The 20,953-nt window shown below is 43.7% G+C and overlaps 1 protein-coding gene across 17 annotated transcripts in view; it reads right to left on the bottom strand.

Moving 5' to 3' along the window:
• FBRSL1 (fibrosin like 1) overlaps nt 1-20,953 on the bottom strand; it is a 739,850-nt gene that overhangs the window by 68,427 nt on the left and 650,470 nt on the right. For all 17 annotated transcript variants that reach the window (XM_039504497.1, XM_039504484.1, XM_039504491.1 and 14 more), the window contains one exon: nt 1,634-1,679. In XM_039504497.1, the coding sequence (XP_039360431.1) occupies nt 1,634-1,679 (46 nt within the window). The remainder of the gene's footprint in view (nt 1-1,633; nt 1,680-20,953) is intronic.

The raw sequence follows: 20,953 nt of genomic DNA, 5'->3' as shown, positions 1-20,953 counted from the left end.
CAATCTGAAAACTCATGTTGCTGAGTGGCTCTGAGATATCAAGGGGGAAAAAACCATCAGACTTCAATAACTGCAGGAGCCAACAAAGCTGCTGACGCTTGAATGTAATCCTCTAAACTAGATCACCGGGCCACATTTTCACCCACACTCCTGGAGTTTTGTTTTGTTTTTAAAAGCAAGTGAGCTGTATGGGATTTGGGCTTAACAAGGTTTGGCACCTAAGGTACACAATAGGGTGGACAGATGACAAATGGTGTCTATCATCCTTCCCTCCGCTCCCCTCCTCTCCCCCCCCCACAGTTCTTTGCTATTTTTTTCCTGATGAAACTGCATAATTTTGTGAAAACATCTGCAAATGTACTAATGTCACACACTGACCATCAGTTTTCACATTTACCATTTAAAGTTTGCAGGACTTGGAAAGAAAGAATTTCTAGCGCTTACAGCCTCTAAAAAGGCCAGCCCAATGGTGCCTGGAACCAGCCTGAGAGACACACAACAAGTAATAACCAAAAAGCCTTTCCTTGGCTAGCTCCTATTCCTATACAGTAGTGAGGTAAACGAGCCCCCTCTTGGTCCTCTTGAAATAACCTTTTCATGCTATAATTTCTTATTAATAAGCCTCATTTTCCCCCTTCAAGGCATTTGTGTCTCCCTAGTAGTCATTATTGCTCTGAAATGGTTTTTATTCTGTAGTTCAATACAAGGAACACTGCAGAACAGCGTTACTTACTGGCAGTGTATACAAAGCCATAATGTCAGCCTTCTTGCACGACAGAGCAGAACCATTCATAGCGCATAATGCTTTCAATTGTACACAACACTCTTCTCTACAAGGCTGTTCCTTAAATATTTTTTGTCCACAGCATTCAACCAAGAGTGAGATTATCCATAGGAAGCTGAGCAACAAGCCAGAGTAGCCTTGTATTACCGGCAGACTGAGTCCTAAACGGAGGGCTTGGTATATTTAAAAATATATATACCCAATTCCCAAAGGAAGTCTGAACAGGCCACATCTCTTTGCAACACCCAGTGTGTATCACAGGTAACCCTCATTAATACTAATGGGAGCTATGGGCTAGAATCCTGCAATATACTGAGCACCTTAAACTTCACTTTGGAGGATTGAGACCTATAGATATAAAAGTTGTGCACGCTGGTGGGTGAAAAGATATTTGAATCCTTGAGAGAGTAATATAGATACACAAATATTCCTTAGTTTTTTTAAAAAATGAAGATTTGCTTGTGGCAGCTCTGCTATAGAGCTGATTCCTGCTTCGTCAATAAGCCCTCTCGTTAAGACATTTGCTACAAATCTACCATCTGGAAGGGAAAAAACCCAGCCTCATCCTAATACAAGGTGGCAGTGAAAATTAACATAACCATTGCAAGCCTGTGACAATATGAGGTGTTCCTTTTGACAATGCTACATGGCAAGATTGAAGTCACTGGCTTCCTGTTAAATTCAATTCCTGTTACACACACAAGCTTATGCTCAAATAAATTTGTTAGTCTCTAAGGTGCCACAAGTATTCCTGTTCTTTTTAAGGTTTTTGGTAGTTTCATACACTGAAGGAGTTTCTTGTTCTTACGGTAAGATAAGAAAAGGAAAGTGTTTCTCCAAAGCACCTACCTTTATTTGCTGCAAGGGAAAACAGCTTCTCGGAGCCTAAAGAAGCCTGAAAACAAAACAGAAAGAGGGTTACTGATTCTAAAAGAGAATATAGGAGTCTCTACCAAAAATACACAGTCCTTACAGAACAAATCAATCATCATAACTGCAGTTACACACTGCACCTGGAGGGTGCAATGTTGTGCTACTTAAGAATAAGCAGGAGTCTTGAGCAGACGAAAGAAAAGCACATAAAAGCACTGTCCTGTTCTCACTCAAGTACATCCTCTTGTCTCTTTTATTTAGGCACCCATGCAACACACAAGCTATTTTATTCATGATTCTTCATATGAAAATACAAATGAATTGGCTATCAAGCTGAAGTAACAACATTTCAATGTCTCTCTTGTTGAAAATAAACCTCTTCTCTTACTGAATACACTAATCGTAGTTGTGTAGTGACAGTGCAAGCTATAGCTATATGCATCTGCACAAATAGAGGTGTTACATATATCATACCAAATCACAGACACAGCTGCTATGCACTGAGCTGGTTATGAAACAAAGCAACTTCTTTCTATAGGAAGCCTGTCTCAGTATAACGCAGCCCCGTTTACAAAATTTGAACTCCATCATACTGTACTTGTGCTCCTCACAGCTCTGGGAAGTAGTTAAGAAATCCAATTAACCTAAACCTTGTAAACAGCTTCATGATAATCGGGGTCACTGTGTTGCAACCAGGATGATAATGACAGACATTTAAAAAACCCTTCATGGTAAATAAAGCTTTTATTAGCTAATTTGATGACTTTTTTCCAGCTATCAAAGTACGTCTACTTCAGCATAAACAAATTTATCGTTTATCACTAGCTGATTATTATCTGGTCAATAAAGGTTCCATAGAGAATGACAAGCTAATTTTTGGACAGGTGAGCATTATCAACGTTACTAATCTCAGTGTGATAATTATTAATATATTCTCCAAGTTTGCATCAAACTGAATAAAAATGAAATACAGAGAGAACAAAGTTGGAGAAGCTAAATACATATTAAAAAAACCCCAACCCCAACACTGCTTTAAAAAATAATTAATTCAACTCAGGGCTGAACTAAGTTGATTTTCTTTTTGATTTTACTGATTTTATTCTAAAGTGCCCTGGGAGGTTTGCATGATAAGTGCGCTATGACTTGTATTGTGCTGCTACATATTTTAGACAGCGATTTAGGAAGAGACAGTAAAAATGCAGCAAGATCTGCAGCAGATATAATAAGAAAGACGAAAGAGTCATCTCTCCCATTATTATTTCTAAGGAACACAAAGTCACAATCTGCAGTGATCATATTGAATGCTACAAAAAACAGAGAGGGAAGACAACATGAAACAATGCTGAGGTTGAGACAGCAACCCACAAAATAAGTAAGGAGATTCTGACTTGAGCTTGCCTCTTCAGTCTTGGTGTGTATGGCCACTGCATACCTTCTATCCAAATGATCCAAGATGATGGACCAAATTCTGCCTTGAATTACACTTGTATCACCTTTGCTGCATGGGTGAAGCTGAGGGCAGAATTTACTCCTTGACTCTGGCTAGTTATTTACTGCTACACCATAATGCTGCAAGGGCAGCAGTGTATAAAATAGTTTAGCGCCAGCTCTGAATTTATTATCCATGAGTAAGACCTTCTTCCCTATATTGTCAAACAACATCCACCACCACCAGACAGAAAATAGGAATGCATCTGAATCAAAACTCTGGGTCTACACACTAGGGATGTTTGAAATTTGGCTGAATATTGCAGCTCAGTCACTGCTCCTAAAACCAACAACTGACATACATATATGATTTGGCCTCAAAGCACTTCATAAACTTTAGGCAACATGATGCTCCCCGGAGGTGGGTAAATAATATTACCCCACTTTACAGATAGGGAAACTGACCAAAAAAAGCCACTGACTTGCATAAAGTCACAGACAGCAAGTCAGCACCTGAGCCAGGAATCTTGACGCTCAAGTCCCTGCTCCAACCATAAGGATGGCACCTTTCCACATAATTCAGCAAGGAAGGATGATACGGACTCATACTGTCGCCAGAAAACATCAAATCATCAGCTAAAGAGCTCATCAATATAGTTTAAAATGACGTCAGAATTTAAGAGAAACAAGAAGAAATTTCAGGGTTAGAGAGCAAATAAAAGACCTGTGGATTAAGACAGGGAGAATGACACAGAAAAACAAGCTTTAACGTTCAAGAGTCAGCATTTACAGAACAGGGTTTTCAGCACCACAGCCACAGTTTATAGACATAAACCTTCATACCTAGTGTTTACATGAAGTTTTGCATGAATGTATAGAGATCTTTGCCTCCGGATCAGTACTGTTTTTGGCTTAAGGGCCATTTCTGAAACAGTAAATGCCTGCACTACAGTTTATTCAAGGAATTACTCTAAAGTCAGTGAGCAAGTTGGGGAAGGCAGAAATGAGACAGAATTTGAATACATCATTCAATTCCATTACTCACCCTTTAAAGAAAATGGACACAAAAAACCTATGGATCTGAGCAAGCCCACTAATGAGTGCAAAAATCTAGCAAACCAAAGCATATGCTAAAGCCATTGCCCGCCCACATTTTCTGCTGTTTCAAGCAATTAATTTGCATATGTTTCAGAAGGAATTTTTTTTTTTAAAAAGCAGAATTCCTCCCCTGAGAGCAATTCAGCCAGTTAAGAGCCCTTTACATGGATGGCTCAAGCCATCCAGGAATTCATGTGTGCGAGTGTTTGGTTTAGGAGCATGAAGCTAAGGGATTTCCTTTCCTCCTCTCCCTACCCACCTGAAGCAAAGTCTCAGGAATGGGGGAGGGCAGTCACAGGGTTACAGAGCAAAATGGTTTGTGTACCCCTGGAGTCTTGCTCCTTACCAGATTTTATCTTCATCACTGGATGATGCAGACAGACATTCTCAGCCTGAAGCCTACAGACTGAAGATACTTCTAGTCTTGCTTGTGCATTTGGTGCTTGTCCTCCTCTTAACTACTCTTCTCTTTCATTTGCACTGGATACTGCACAGCCAGAGGAAGATATGTTTTATTAAATCTGTCGCTTTGGTAAGACCTCTTTCTCTATGAGATAGGGGGCTCTATATTTTTCGTGTATTGCACACTTTTTCTCTGACTCTTTCCCCAAAATAAGCATGCATGTGCAGGGCCACCCAGAGGATTCAAGGGCCTGGGGTCTTTGGCAGTGGGGGGCCCCCGCCGCCGAAGACCCAGCACTTCAGTGGTGGGTCCTGGGGTGGAAGGACCCCCCGCTGCGGGTCTTCGGGGCACTTCAGCGGTGGGTCCCGGAGTGGAAGGACCCCCTGCTGCCGAAGACCCGGAGTGGAAGAAGCTCCAAGGGCCCAGGCCCCGCGAGAGTCTTCCGGGACCCCCGGAGCGAGTGAAGGACCCCACTCCAGGGGCCCCGAAAAACTCTCATGGGGGCCCCTGTGGGGTCCGGAGTAAATTGCCCTACTTGCCCCCACCCTTTTGGGCAGCCCTGTGCATGTGCGCAAACACACAATTTCACAGGATAGTAAAGAGTCTTCAAAGTGGTTCACACAGCTGAATCACATCAAACTTTTTAAGATCCTTCCAGCCTCCATTTAAGGGAGCCTGCACATTTGTACCATGACTTTTTTTGGGGGGCGGGTGAGGGGGAGGCTTATTCATCAGGGTTGCTGACAACTGCCAATTCACCGCTGCTGTTTTGATTTGATTTCCTTCTTCCCCTCCAACGTCCTACCTTCCCCAGTTCTAAAGAGGAAAAGCATCCACCCAGCTCTGTGGCTTAACTTTAAATGGTGTTAAAACTAATACACATATAACTACTCTTTCCCCCGCCCACCCCCAGAAATAAAAAAAAGAAAACCCGTGCTCTGTTTCCTCATTGTCTTGCTCCTTGTGCACACAAACTAACAGCAAACAAAACACATTGTGGCTCACATTTTCAACTCCTGCTAATAGAAGCCCCAGCAAAGGCAGTTTTTGCTTTAATAATGGAAGGTGGAAACCACAAATGATGCAGCACACCCTTTCTCCCTAAAGACAAATACTGAGGTATAATAAAATCCATGCCTCATTTATCCTGATTCCTGCTAACACAGGACATCTGAAAGGTGTAGCCCTTTTACAGATGAATAATTTAAAGATTATATATAACAAAGAACTATAGCATCACACAAAAGACAGCACAATAAAACCATGTCAGGCCTCCCAGTAGTTACTGATTTTTCCCCCCCAGCCTAAAAAAATTGTTAATGGGGAATCAATGCTTGCTTGGCATTGAAAATAAAGGCCATATAGATCTTCCTGGAGCAGAAAACACCAGTTTCCCAATCCAGAACTGATTCATCAAACAACATAGCTCTGCTGTACACTGGCCCCAGTCCTGCTGCTTCAAGCATCTGACCACAATGCACTTTTCTGCCAGCTAGCTCCAAATTTTGGGTTCACAAAGAGCAAAACTGTATGGTGACAAAGGCCGGGTGGACTGGTTCTGTATATGTAAGAACCAAATCTTTGCCCTACACTCAGCCCCATTTCCCTTTGGGGAGAGAAGAAATAAGGTTGTAAAATGTAGCTTAATTTTCATTTTTGGAAAGGCTGCACACCTTCTGTTGCAGCTAGGATCCAATCTCAAGAAAGGCTATTCTCACAACAACACTCACCCAGCTGAAACCAACGAGTGCGGGAAATCTCACAAAAAAGGCCTCTTCTTGGGGCTTCCAAACTAAAAGGGATGGATATGTTCTGAGAAGCCTCCAGAGCAGACCTGCAAGATTTGGAGGTTCACCAATTACTAGGCTGTCTCTTACTGCTTCTCATCCTCCTCTTGTTCTCTTTTCTCTGATTTTACCACCTCTTCTGAGCTGCTGTGGCTGCTATACGGCTTGTTCAGTGGAGAATTTCACCATATGTGGGTGGCTAATGCTTTTGCTCAATGCAAGTTGTTTCTGGAAGTCCCTTTTTCCTGCTTTATACCAAATTCCTTCCTTCAGTGTTAGGAGCAGACAACTAACTAGTTTTTCTAAAGTAAATGGAAATTGATACACATGGGAAGATGCAAAAGTAGCTTGGAGTTCCCCCAAACCGCCCAGTAAAGAAGGAAGCATCAAACACAGGAAAGGGTACAGGAGAAATGTAATGTCTGTGGACAGCATTGCATATATTTTGAGGGGACATGTAACATTTGAAGAAGCTGTTAGAACTTTGAATCTTTCAAAAACGGCGTCAGCATCTGACAGAAACTTCTGATGCATTAATACAAATAAAACAAACAGAATAAAGTCAGCTAGAAAAACTATGAGAACTGCAAGTTGATCATTTTGCACAACATCACAAGAGAAATCAACCTGAGGTGCAAAGCATGTGACTGTTCTTTTCCTGAAACTTTCTAGGAAGCATTATTGTTGATGGGGACAGGGCTAATTAACTGACCAATGGGGAATATTAGACAGCTGTGCTGAGGGATTAAGCAAGAAGAAACAGGATACACTACACACACTCCAGCTACATTTTGCTTTTTGATCATCCTTGGACTGTGAAGACACTGTCCCCATGTGACCTTTACATAGAATTTATGGTCTAGATTTTCAGAAGGGCTCAGCACCCAACAGCTCTCACTTGGGGACCTAAATAATGGGAACCACTGGCCATGGGGCACTTTTGAAAATCTTTTTAGGTGCCTAAATGGGAAATAAGCTCTTTTGAAAGTGTAACTCCAGTTGCTGAAATGGAGAACTTTTGAAAATCTGACCACTCACCTCCAAGCCAAAGGCTGTATCTATTTAAATGCCAAGCTCACTAATAATAAATGAGAACCCCTAAGCAAGAAAGGGCTCCAGATTTGGGCAATACTGGCAAAAGAATGCATTGTGCTGATCTGTCTAAAACACAATACAAAAACTTTTGCCATGCTGCAGTCATCTGATAACACATTGTGGTGAAATCTGCACTATGAACTACACTCAACAGGCAACTCCTTGATAAAGTGACCGCCTTAAAATAGCCTAAAGGTTTCCAGTACAATTCTGACCTTTCATTAAAGGCCTTTCTATGAGCAACTGATAGGTGTTGGGCTCTAGGGGTGAAGGTTCACTTTAACAGAGACTTCACTAGTAACAGGAAGCTTCTTGGACTATATTCTGTTCCTGCCAAATGTCAGGCAAAGCCCCAAAGTCAAGTTAATTGACACAAGTAGTGTGTGCAGGCAGTAATATTGCTGTCATGGAAAGGGGCACTTCACAGCACACCTTTTTTCTATTAAAAAAGGCATCACCTCTGCCCCTTTTCCACTTGAACGTTTTTATTTCTCAGTAGCCCCAGAACGTCAGTGAGCATGGATTTCTTGTGTTTAACTTCCTTGTCCTTGGGCCAGCATCCTCAATGTTGGCATAGTTCTGGGACTAGTCAGCTGCACTAGGCTGTGGGGAGCCTGGAAGCACAGGACACAGGGGCAGTTCACTGCTGCACTTCACTGTGTATACCACATACCATGTGCCTACCAGTGCAAAGTGGACCTGATCAGAATAGCAAGGTAACATTTTACACCCAGGTTGCACATAGTACATGAGTGCATAAGCTGCAGGACTATGGTGAATCAAGCCCATAATTTTTAAATGTAGGTCCTATATTTATGGCTATTTTTTCACCCTACGCTCTTGGCAACAGAATGGTGTGTTGTATAGAAAAAAAAAACACATTTGAATCCAGAGCACTTTCCCCACTGCTTTACAATCATTTTGAAGGAGGTTAAATTATTTTTGATTGAACAGTAACTGTAATTGTACAACACGTGCCACTCAGATCTCTCGGTTGCACAGACGTGCCCTCCTTTCTGCGCTGGAAGAGAAGTCTTTGCTGACATGATGCTCTGGAAGCAGCAGGATGCCTGACCTACAAGCATGTCTGTTATCAGAGCCTCAGGGCAGAGGCCTGCTAACTCCTCTTCCTTCTCTGCTCCCTTCTGTCATCTCCCCCACAAACCCACCCCCTAGAGAGCATCTACAGCCTACTGTTTCCCTTTCCTATTCCCTCTATTAGCCATGCTTTGTGATTCTGCTTCCTCTCAGCAATTGCTACCTCCCAGAGGAAAAGGCCAAACTCCTCCTCCGCCCCAGCCTCGCTCCACAGCGCTAGCTTTGTCTCTGGACAATATAAGTAAATAAATAAATGCATTTCTTTAAAAGGTCAGAAAGTTCATGGGGCCTCGACAAGACTGGTCCTGCAGCTGTGGAAGGCCCCCTAAGCTGTTCTCAGAGACACTGAGCAGAGAGAAGCATTTCCAGCTGTCCTTGTTAAACACAGCCCAGAAGCTTCGCTTTACATTTTAGCCTGCGTGTCCTTAGTTACTTTAAATGAAATTGCACTATGGGGTAATATTCTCTCATCTCAGTACCCTTCTCGCTGAGACTACAGTTTTACACTCCTCTTTTCCTTTCCTAATTGGCACGGGTATTTTCTTTATCACGTGCCCATCCACTGTGTCTTTCAGATCTTCCACACCAAAGACATGCCAGATAATCAGGGGAAAAGCCAATAGTTCTGGAGGTGAAACAGAAATTGCTTTTGTTTCTCCTCCAACTCTTTCTAGTAGGAAATTATTTTAAATTGTGATAAATGGCAAGATTACACTTAGCTCTTCTTTAGGCTCTCTTCTTAATTCCCTCCCAGTGGCTAAGAGCACCAGCTCTGTCTCTGGACAATATTTGTCTATGAATTATAATAAGGGGAGAGTTTTCTGGACATCTCATTTGACTAGGCTGTGTCCTCTCCCTGTAGACTAGTGATGGGAAAGACTCACTATGTTAAGGTCAACTAATCCGCCCACAGCCAGTGCAGAACTATTCCTTATGGTGCATTTTTCCAGTGTTTAGCCCAGCCTACTTTGAAACATCTCAGATTATGGCACTTTCAAACCTTCTCCTGAAAGGCTACTGTACTCCATGACAAGAGCTCACTGCCAGGAAGGTTTTTCTGATATTCAGTCTGTATTTGCAGTCCAAATTTCATTGCATGACCCCCCACGATGCTGATATATAGCCATAGAGTTGGCTACTGTTTCAGCTTTCATTACAAAATGTAGGAGGAAACTCGTCTATGACTAGGAAAGGTTGGGAACATTGTAATAACACACTACTACACTAATTTGTATTATTGTCATTACAGCTTGCAACTATCCAGCCAGGTTATCATTTGGCTGGGACACAGATTTTATTTGCATTAAATCAAAGGAATCAAAGGAAAGAGCTCTCTGTAGAATTACCTAAAACTTCTTATAATTCAAAGGCTGCATCATGGAGAGGAGCGATGGGGGGAGGGCAGGAAATGTCTTGCAAATGACAGGTGACAGACTGTTGGTAGGTACCCACCAAATTACTCTGCTGCTCCCAGGGCTGAGTTGGCATTTCATTATCCCAGCTCTTCTGGAAGGATGCAGACATAAATTCACACCTCGTGTCCTGGTTTCCATCAAACTGAGTAAGAATGCAAATGCTGGCACCGACGGGGAACGCCAAGCAAGGCTTGGCACACTAGAATAAACTCCTAACTGTGGTCCTTGCCAGCTACCTGCATTTATCATTGTCATGGCCTGCCAGACAGGACTTGGCAACCAAGGGAAAAACGGGTGGGAGGGGGAGGAAGAGGAAGGGCCAGATCTGCACTGCCAAGCAATTCATTTCTGTACCTCCTGCCATCATTGTAAGGGCAACCTTAATTTTATCTTCCCCTTTTAACCAATTATGGGTCACCCAAATCCCGCCTGGAACCTTCAGCTACACAAACTGCTGCAAATCACATTCCGGAGGCCAAGAGGATTTTGCAAGACATCTGATTTCATATAAAGGTTACGGTCTGAGAAGGCTGCAATTCAAAAAAGGCTCCAAGTAACAATCTGCATTGGCAAGCAACGAAAAAACAGCTTCTGTGATCTGTCACATGTTGTCATCTCTCCTCAGATAACAGGAGTATTATCAATGAGGTCAGCAATGGAAGAGTTACTGGGATTCAGGTGAACTAAGGAGCTGATACGAATTCAATAAAATATTCCTCCCCTCAATTTTTAGGAATATATCCTCCATTACATAAAAAATAAAATTAATATATGTTAAATCAATGGGAATGTTTGACTGTAATCATCCTCGCCACATAAGCAAAGTAAATGCTTCTCCTTTTGGCCTTGACTCACTCCAACTTGCCTAGTTATCCTACATGGAATGGAAGATCATGCCTAGCTCCTTCAGAGATCGCTGCAATACTTCATGGTTCTGAATTTTCTGGCTTTTGAAGTTAGAGGAAAAGTTATCTTTCCATGATTTGTGTAGAGGCTGGACACATACTCACATATAGTCTGTCATCTTATATACGTGCACTCACACGTACATTATCTATATTTTAGGAACATACAACCTTACTTATTGGTACCCCCTCAGATATTTTGCATTCCCTTTGCATCCAGCCACTTTGTGCAAGTTACACTTCCTGCTAAACAGTCTCATACTGAGTTAGCGCCAAATCCAGGTCTAAAGAATCAGGCTAACTGCTGTAAAAATTGGTTAGTGGAATTTGTGTGATGCATGAAAGGATTTGTGTAGTTCTACTAGCCAGAATCATGGTGTATGACATGTTCATACCTTAGACACACACACTTCTGGCAGAAGCTCCATTGTCTTTTACATTTGTGAGATCTGATTGTTATCTGTCTTATTCTGGGTTAGGAGGTCATGGAGTTTATAAGGGGAAAGGCTATTGAAATCTCCTATATTATCTGCACCATCCCCAAAAGGAGCTTCTTTGCAGAAGGCTCTTTTTTGTTGTTTCTAATTCACTGCTCCAAAATATTTCTTGGCTGTATCCCAGGGCTGTAGCCTTATCTGCCCATCCCCCATGGCAGACGTACAGCAGCTGTTGAGGCTTATCATGGCTGCCTGTCCACCGAGTTTACAAATTAACACCCTATCGAGGCTGCACAAGGGCTGATTAATCAGAGAGAGGCAGTCTGAGGGCCTTTATCACGTTAAGCGGCTGCTGGGAGAGAAGTCACAAATCTCTCTGGAGGCCAGAGATGCCTTACAAATGAAAGAGCAGGAGGAGGAAGAGAAGGAAGATGCAATAGTAAGGGAAGCAGATATTTTTGAGATAGTGATGGTGGAGGCAATGGATTAGGGGGAGGGGGTGGGCTGGAGGGGAACACCAGTACATTATGACAGCTAAAAAAAGATAATTAACAGGCTATACCTCATGATTCTAGCTTTCCCTCCCCAGGCTATAATTTAGCCTATTGCTCCTTTGCTCCAGAGGACAATAAACATTTATTATGTTAAACATATAACTGTGCTGCACAAAAGCACCGTTCTTTCTGGGGTCCACTCCTTTCACAGCTGTTCAAACCAAAGGAAGGAAGGGGCATTTAAGTGGGGGCGGGGGGGGGGGGAGGGAAGGCGCCACTTGTGTATAGAAAATAATTCAGTTTGGTCACAAAAAGCTCACCCAATGTTGAGGCAGGCTGGGTGTTGGTGTTGGGTTTCTAGACAACTGTGAGCATGTCCCAGACAATCCTCCAGGGGAGAACAACACTAACCCTTAAGAGGGTGATCTGACGTTGCATTTTCCCTTTGATACACGAGGTTTTTCAGACTGAGCAGAGATCCTCAGTTGCCAAGCTCAGGCCCATAGCTGAACTTTCCCTCAAATTTGTGGTACCCCCTGCCATCATTGTAAGGGCAACCTTAATTTTATTTTCCCCTTTTAACCGATTATGGGTCACCCAAATTCAGATTCAGTTTTTGGTTTGGCCCACTTTAGACATAAAAGACCAGTGACAATATTCAGACCCATCCCTATAATTAAAATCCAGTGGCCCAATTTTCAAACATGGATGACTCAACAGGATGCTGAAATTCCACGCTGCAAGGTTCCTGGCTAAAGAGATAAAACTCCTTTCCCCTTGGGGTTTGTCCATTTCCATATCTGTACATTTCATTCAGGGCGAAGAGAATACAGCGCTTCATCAGTGCTTAACATATACACAATGCATTCTTGGAACCATGCTGGAAGCTATGTTCTGGGCATACGCTAAGCCCCCTTGCCAAGCACAAACGGTACATCTTTATAAAGGTGTGACCACAGTGCTGGGATGAACACCCGCCATGTTCCCTTCTCGCTCTTGGAGTTGCTGACAGCAGCTGTGACTATGAAATACAGTGAGAGTGTCACTTGGGTAGCTTTTGCTGCACATGTAATTTTTCCTTCTTTTTATTTCAGCAATTTGTAAACATTCCTAGTTAAGAGGTTTATTGGGAAGTTCCCAATCCCACCAACAGCACATGTAGAAGAGATTCTTAATACAACGGGCATACTATGACACCATAAATCATACTAGAGTAGTGCTGGTCCTACCCATTCTGAGCATTTCATCTATTGTGTCCTGGCAGAGGGCTGGGAACAGTGGCAGATCTGATTATTCTAAGTGGCCAGTGGTTACCTGTCTTTTCTTTCTTTACATCAAAGTTACTGGTAGCGCGTTCAGTAGCCCGCATCTCCATGCCTGTCCTAGAACAATGCCAACACTCTAAAATCACCAGTTAAGCGCCCACAAATCATAAAAATAAAATGTTGGATTCAATTTCCCTTTATTTTCCTCAGAGTTTTGAGCCTTTAGGGAGTATATTTTCAAGCTTTTCTCCATAACCATGAGGGCTAGGAACTTGGATTAAAAAAAAAAAAGTGAGTTGAGATTCTCAGGCAATAACATGACTCCAGGAGTTGTGACTTTAAGAAAAAACAATATCATAAGTCATGATAAAATCCGTGAGACGTGGCAATGCTGATTTTCCTGGATCCTTTTTATTAAACAAACCAACAAAAACCAAAACCCAAATAATTTCTGGATGAGAAATTTCTTTCAGCACAGCAGACTCCTGCAGATTTAACACCAATAGGATAATTTTGATGAGTAACCCCCTTCATCTTGTTCTGAGGATCTGTAAGGTCAGCATACATTAAGTCCCATGGCCATTTTGAACCTCAAGGCTAGTTATTTCCAAACAATACAGGATGAAGCAAAACAAAAAGGAAACGAGGACTGTATATTGCAGTGAAATATATATAACAAAATAAAGAGCATGAGCAGCTATCTTCTCATCCTCTTGAACCCATACGCAGACCCTTTGCTGAACCAGCCTGCTTATGTTGCTACTGATTACTGTAGGAATCAAGGCTTACATGTAATGAACTATGCTAACTGGGAGTGGGAAGGGGAGAGCGAGAGCGGGTTGTGATTAGCAGCAGAGGAAAAAGAAGCCAGCTTCTCTGCTCTAGAGCTTTCTCTCTGCCATAAGAAGAAGCCAAGTGTGTAAGGATCTCTCATAGTTCTGCTCCACAAGCTGAAAAGAAAATGGATTTCAGTGACGCTGGACCACCATGCTTGGTATTCACTAGACCCTTGGGTAATTAAACTAACAAGCCACACAACAACTGCTACCTCCAGTCACACCAATCAGATAACATTGGCTCTACACGTGAATACAGCAGAAACTATTCAATATGTAAACAATATGTATGTTTTAATCTTGAAACATGGTGAAACAGCAGAACCAGTCTCTCTCTGTGTTATTTTATGAGATACCTATATAATTTTATCATCTACCATGCAGGTCAATAAGCAACAGACATTTCACTTCCTGGTATGCTACTCAGTCTCTACCCTTTAAAAAGCCTTTGTTCTAAATGCCGCAATCTCTTTCACCAACAGAAGTTGGTCCAATAAAAGATATTACCTTACCCACCTTGTCTCGCTAATATCCTGGGACCAACACAGTTACAACACTACAGTTCAAACACACAAATATCCTGGCCACTAGAGGCACTTGGATGTAACAAGGACAGGACTGGGATTAAAAACCTACTAGAAAAGACCGGAAAGATTAGAAACTCCTGAAAAAGAGTAAAGGCCAGAGAATGTACAGTATCTCCCTACATATCAAAACTGTGTAGGGAAATGGGAAGGTGCACAGACTATGTGCCTGAATCTCCCTCTTCAAGGTCAGGGCAGAGACATGATACAGTGATCTGAACAGACAGGGAGTCCGGAATGCCTGAGTTCCAGTTCAGGGTTTGACTTTGACTACTCCTTGGCCAAGTCATGTAAGATCTCTACCTCAGTCTTTCTATCTGGAATTTGGATTAAATATTTAGCTACTTCTCTGGAACGTCGGGAGGATTCATTAATGTTTGTGAGCCTTTCGGGAGACAAAAAGCACTGCATCAGCAGTAAACATTTTTATAATTGGAAGTGTGTTATCAGTGTCATACGGGGATTCAGAGTGTAGCAGCTTGGAAGGCTGCCTCTTTGGAGTTACGGACGCAAAGCATAACTGAGTGAGGTACAATGTGTGTAGGAGTACAAGGAGGAGGACACAGGCACCGTGCACTTCTCAATGTGCTAAATAACAGGAACTGGGAAGGTTCTGCCCATGACAATTCGATTAAATATGGAATTTCCTGACTTCATCTTTTGGGTAGGATGGAGGATTGAGGGGAGGGGAGGGGAGATGACTTTTTCTCCTCTTTAAAGCAGACATATATAATCTGTCTTCTCCAATTAGGCATGCTTTGCAACAAGTGTGGTGGATCCATTTATTTTTGTACTGTAATAATGCAGATAAATCCAACTTTGGCTCCAATCCCATTGCTTTCAAAGCTGGGGCTCCGCATTTCCAATTCCTGCCTTTATTTTTTTCCCTTCTGCTGCAAAATGTCACCAATTTAATTTAGCCTGGGGGCCCATTTTGAGTTTTACCGCTAATACACGAGAAATGCATTTTTCAAGCTGTTACCACTTAACTGTACTGATATCAGCCACTCAAGGGACACAATATTGTTTACACATCCTGCTCTATGGAATAAGCACGGATGCCAAAACTCTGCCTGGGCTGTGAAGGAGACGTTTACTCTCTGTTTTATGAGATTTCCTCGATTTGTGGCTGTCTCAATGGTCGTAAAAACAGCTGTAAATCAAAAGAGCACCACAAAATTGCAATAACAACTGTCGAACTCAGCTCTAAAGAGCATAACTCCCAGCAACAGAAGGTGGAAGGCTTTTTGCTGATTTAATACCAGGTGTGAGGGAGCCCTGGCAGATCTGTGTATAGCACAGTGTCTCTTAAATGATACCCATGCTTATCTGCATGCCAGCTCAGGTGGAATGTGCTAGTCTGCCACTCTTTGCATCACTTTCTCTCCTCTACCAGGAGTTCTCTTTAGAAAGGCTTTTCAAATACCATGGAGAATGCTTAAATAAATAACTGCTAAACACATAACCCTGTTTAAAGCATTAAAAAAGGGAAAGTCAACCCAGTGTCCAAACATGATTGTGCTTTGAACTGTGGATGCCTTGCAAAATGGCAATAGCTTTAGCAGATCACCTCAGCCACTACACGGTACAGGCCAGTTCCATGGCTACTGGCTCATCCTAGAGGACCCCAAATTCTTGTACAGCCTTGATGCCCAGTTCTTGGGGTGTGGAGGGAGAAAGAGGAGGGTTGGTGTGAGGTGAGTTATTAACTGTCTTCAGGGAGCTGACTCTAGCTAAGATGGTTCCAAACCAGACAGCTCCATTTTGCTCCATTTGACAGTTGCTGGTGAGAGCCGGCCAAAGGAGCGGATGCACAGGTCTGGAAGCTACTGTTACTGCTACATTGGTGGCTTATTTCCAAACCTGATGTGGGAGGGATTTTCTCCCAGTGGCGGAAGCAGGCCTCCTGGATTTTATTCTTACCCCCTTCCAATTCCTTCCTCATCAAATTTAAGCGCCTCATCCTTGCCTTCAAGGACCTAAACCAGCAGTTCTCAAACTGTGGGTCGGGACCCTGTTTTAAAGGGGTCTCCATGGCTGGCGTTAGACTGGCTGGGGCCCGAGCCCAACCACCCGAGGCCCAAGCCCAAGCTCCACTGCCAGGTGGCGGGGCTCAGGTTATAGGCCCCCTGCCCAGGGATGAAGCCCTTGGGCTTTGGCCCCCCTGCCCGGGGTGGTGGGGCTCGGACAGGCTCAGCTTCAGTCCCCCCTTCTGGGGTCGTGTAGTAATTTTTGTTGTCGGAAGGGGGTTGCGGCGCAATGAAGTTTGAAAGCCCCTGACCTAAACTATACTTAGTCCCCTTCCCCTTTCACTCTCCACATCCCCTATTCTCACCTCTCCCCCAAAACACGCATCCAGCAAGTCTAACAACCAATCCCTTTTATTGCCTTCTCATCTCCATGTGCTCAGTTGCCATGGTAATGAACTGAGGCATAAAACTCTAGGTAGATAAATTAGCTTGGCCTCCTCCTGCACAGCATCCAAAGCATGAAACCCCTTACTGGCCTCTACCCACCAGGCCTTCATCCTCTCTTCCTTCACATGTCTCCTTAAATCAAACTTCTTTCATGAGGCCTAAACAATCTAACCCTCCTCTTAGCAGCTGAACGTGTCTGTATGTGCATATGCCAGACTACACAAAGAAAGGCAGAAGGAAAACGAAGAAAAATTCAGATGACGCATTATTGTGCCTGCACTGATGTCCTTTGCAACTGTCTTGTCATCCTATCAGCACTCCACCTCCAGTGTCTGTCTACATCCCTCATGCATATTGTTTCAACCTTGCTTGCAAATTCTTTATTGCAGGGGTCATGCGTTACCTCTCTGCAAAGCTACATACACACTCAGTGCAAAAGAATTAATACTCTTTCTGACTTTGCTGATGACTTACTGTGTGGCTGTTGGGGCAAATTACAACAACTGGGATTTTCAAAGGAGGCTAAAGGGAGTTAAGTATCAGTGAGGTAGCCGTGTTAGTCTGGATCTGTAAAAAGCAACGAAGAGTTCTGTGGCACCTTGTAGACTAACAGACGTATTGGAGCATAAGCTTTCGTATTCACCCAAGAAAGCTCATGCTCAAATTCGACTGTTAGTCTATAAGGTGCCACAGGACTTTTTAAAGGGAATTAGGTGCTCAAATCCTACTAGATTTCCTTGGGCACTAAGTTCTTTTCAACTCCTTTGAAAACCCTAGTCCCTCACTTCCCCATGCCCCGGTTTATCCATCTGTAAAATGGATAAAAATAAAAATAATATCTGCTTCACAGGGGTGTTGTGAGGGTCAAATGATTTAGTATGTGGAGATACAAAGATGAGAGGTACTACAGAAGAGTAAAAGTGAGAGAGATTAGAAATTAACACATTGCATATTGGTGTTATAGCTGGGGAGGCAATATGTTCCTGCCAGTTTTACTTCTAATACATTTCCAAGGAGATGGACATGAAGATTTATTTGGTGCCTATTTTTCGGGGGAGGGTGGAAATGGGGGAGGCAAGAAGCCCTCCTAGACCTTTCCTTCATTTGAGCTCTCTCCTCTGCTTTATTAAGCATCACATGACACCAATGACAATTCCTCCTTTGTCATGATGCTGAACGAAGCATAATTCCAGCTTCTAAGTGTTTTGCTCACATGAAAATATCAGCTGCACCTTCCACTGCTGCTGTTTAACATGTGACAGCCTGGCATGGCCTTGTGTCCTTCTTCAAGAACCACTAATTTATTTTTAAACATGGTGTATATTTTAAATGCTGCTTGTGGTTTTACATCTGCTCCTTTGCGCCGTTTTTCAGCAATTGGGTATCTATCTCGGTCCACCTTTTGGTAGGTACATTGGTGTCGTCACCACTGCTTCTTCCCAGCAAGAGTTGGGGGAGGAGAATACACCACCAGAAACGGGGACACCAAGGGTAGGGAGTAAGAGAGAACTTCTGACATAGAGCACTTCAGAACTCGTGGCCCAAAGGGAATCAAGGAAGGAATAGCTGCTTAATTCTCTCCAAATGCAGTGCGGCTCATGTCTATAGAACAGACATAAGCACAAATGCCCTCATTTGGAAGAAGCCAGATTTGGAGGCTCTGAAGCGTCTCATTAATCTTCCTGGGAAATCAAATGCTGCCTTCCCTCTGGGAGTTAAAGTAGACGAAGCTGACCATATCCTAATCTGCCCCCAGACTGCCACACAGATGGGGTGAGCTGATTGACACAGCCTCCCGAATGGGTGTATGCGAGTGTAATGCTGGAGGCTCTGGAACTCGGTCTCTTTTCCATCCATAATAGATTGAAATACCACTCTACGCATCTCTGGAGTCCAGTGTTTTATTTTGATGTCTATCATTGAATTTTCTCAGCTTGCCTCACATTACAGGCTATCCCCTTCCCTTTATCGCTGTCTTCAAGAACATTTTAGTGCCCATGAATACTCCAGATTGACTAAACTGGAAAGTGAAGTTATCTTTTTAATCTACAGAACAGAAATAACACAGGCGGTGGTAAACCAAGTTTCTTCACAATAACCATCAATTCCCCAACACCCCACAATCCAGTGCAGGAGGGAACTCCTCTAATCTGAGAGGACAGTTTAATTTTCATGGCCCACTTACTCTAGAGGGAAAAGACTCTACGGCCTTCCTTTCTTCTAGTCTCTTTGCTGGTAGTATCCACTCCCCAGACTCCTGACTTTAGAAAACTGTCCATAGGTTGAATGGTCTTTTGCTTCCAATAGGCTACTCATCTCTGTAATAAACACTTCCTTTTCCTATGATGCCTGCTGCATTTCCTGTGTCAATCCAACTCAAAAGCAAACTGACCAAAGAAAGAAGGCCCTAAACCTTTAAGGATTATGTTACCGGCAAGTTCAAGTGGGAAAGCCTTCTATATTCTTGCACACAGACATGATATGGAGACTATCATGCTATGCTTTAAAAAGCTGTGTGTGATGGATGTTCTGGATATAGGAATTATAGTAGACAAAGCAAGGCTCATGAGATGGATATTTGACCAATTACAGCCAGACTGCTCTTCCCAAACAGTGATTTATTTCCTTTGTACCACACCCACCGTGACTGTCTGGGTGTGGATATAAAAATTAAAAAACAAAACAAAAAACAGTCTATATATCCAATGCCAAGCACCAGCCACTAAAACGGACTATTCCTTCATGCAGTGGCCATAAGCAACTCCCCTAGCCATCAACCAAAATCCCTAACCAACCAGTTTAAACAGATGCACCTCGTACGGTGTTCTAAAGCCTGCCACCCTCCTGCCACCTAAGAGAGTGAATTCTAGAGAGGGGGTCCTCCACTGAGAATGCTCTGCTGCCACTCCCATGATTTCAGACAAGGGAATCCCCCCCTAATGACAATTGCCATCACAGGGCACAGGGGTTCTCTTATTTCTGTACAAGGCATTTTGCTCTTCACACAGCTTTACCTGGCTGAGCCAAACACAACTTGTAAACTTATGATCAGGGGCGGCTCTACCTATTTGGCCGCCCCAAGCAGTCATGCGTGGGAGGTGCCCCAGAGCCCCGGGAGCAGTGGACCTCCCGCGGGCATGACTGCGGAGGGTCCGCTGGTCGCGCGGCTCAGCTGGACCTCCCGCAGCTGCGGGCGGTTCGCTGGTCCGGCGGCTGCGGTTGAGCTGCCGCAATCATGCCTGCGGGAGGTCCAGCCGAGCCGCGCGACCAGCGAACCGTCTGCAGTCAAGCCCGCGGGAGGTCCACTGGAGCCGCAGGACGAGCGCCCCCTCCGCAGTCATGCCCGCGGCAGGTCCGGTCGTCCCGGGGCTCCGGTGGACCTCCCGCAGGCATGACTGCGGCAGGTCCGCCGGCCCAGCCTGCCGCCCCGCCCCGGGAAAGCACGCGCGTGCTTGCCGCGCTGGGGTCTGGAGCCGGCCCTGCTTATGATAAGGCTCAATTTCCAGGAGTGTTTCTAACTCCATGTACTTCCGACACAGCTTGAAAAATGCAAGGTGCCTGCCCATCAGTTTGTTTTCTTTAAATATGCCACGTATTCTAAAATGCTCTGCAATGTTTGCACTTGGCCTGTTAATAGTGTCAGTGACCTGGCTTTGCTCTTCTCCCTTTGTGCTGATGTCAGAGGCAGACAGGCTCATATGAGTCAGCAGCTAATGCTTTCCATGCTCAGCCACCTCTTGGAAAACGTCCAGAGTACTCACAGGCGTGACTTTCCAAAGCGCTGAGTCAGCTGTGGAGCAGAAGAAACTTGACCCAGCAGCATCAGTATGCTTGGTGCATGTGTCCCGCCTGCCGTTTTGCACAGGTGATGCCCATGCCAGGGGACAGAACAGCAAGATGTACATGGTCTCCTCCATTCAGCAGACTGGATGCACTCGCTTGCTGACATATCAATAGTGTTGACAAGCAATTAAGGGGTTAACTTCTATTTAAACAATAACATCTTCAGAAGTTGGATAGTCCCTGGAAAGTGT

This window comes from Mauremys reevesii, linkage group 18 (assembly GCF_016161935.1).
Source record: "Mauremys reevesii isolate NIE-2019 linkage group 18, ASM1616193v1, whole genome shotgun sequence".
Lineage (NCBI taxonomy): Eukaryota > Metazoa > Chordata > Testudines > Geoemydidae > Mauremys > Mauremys reevesii.
The sequence above is the reverse complement of the archived record's forward strand: the minus strand, read 5'-3'. Positions and strand labels throughout refer to the sequence as shown.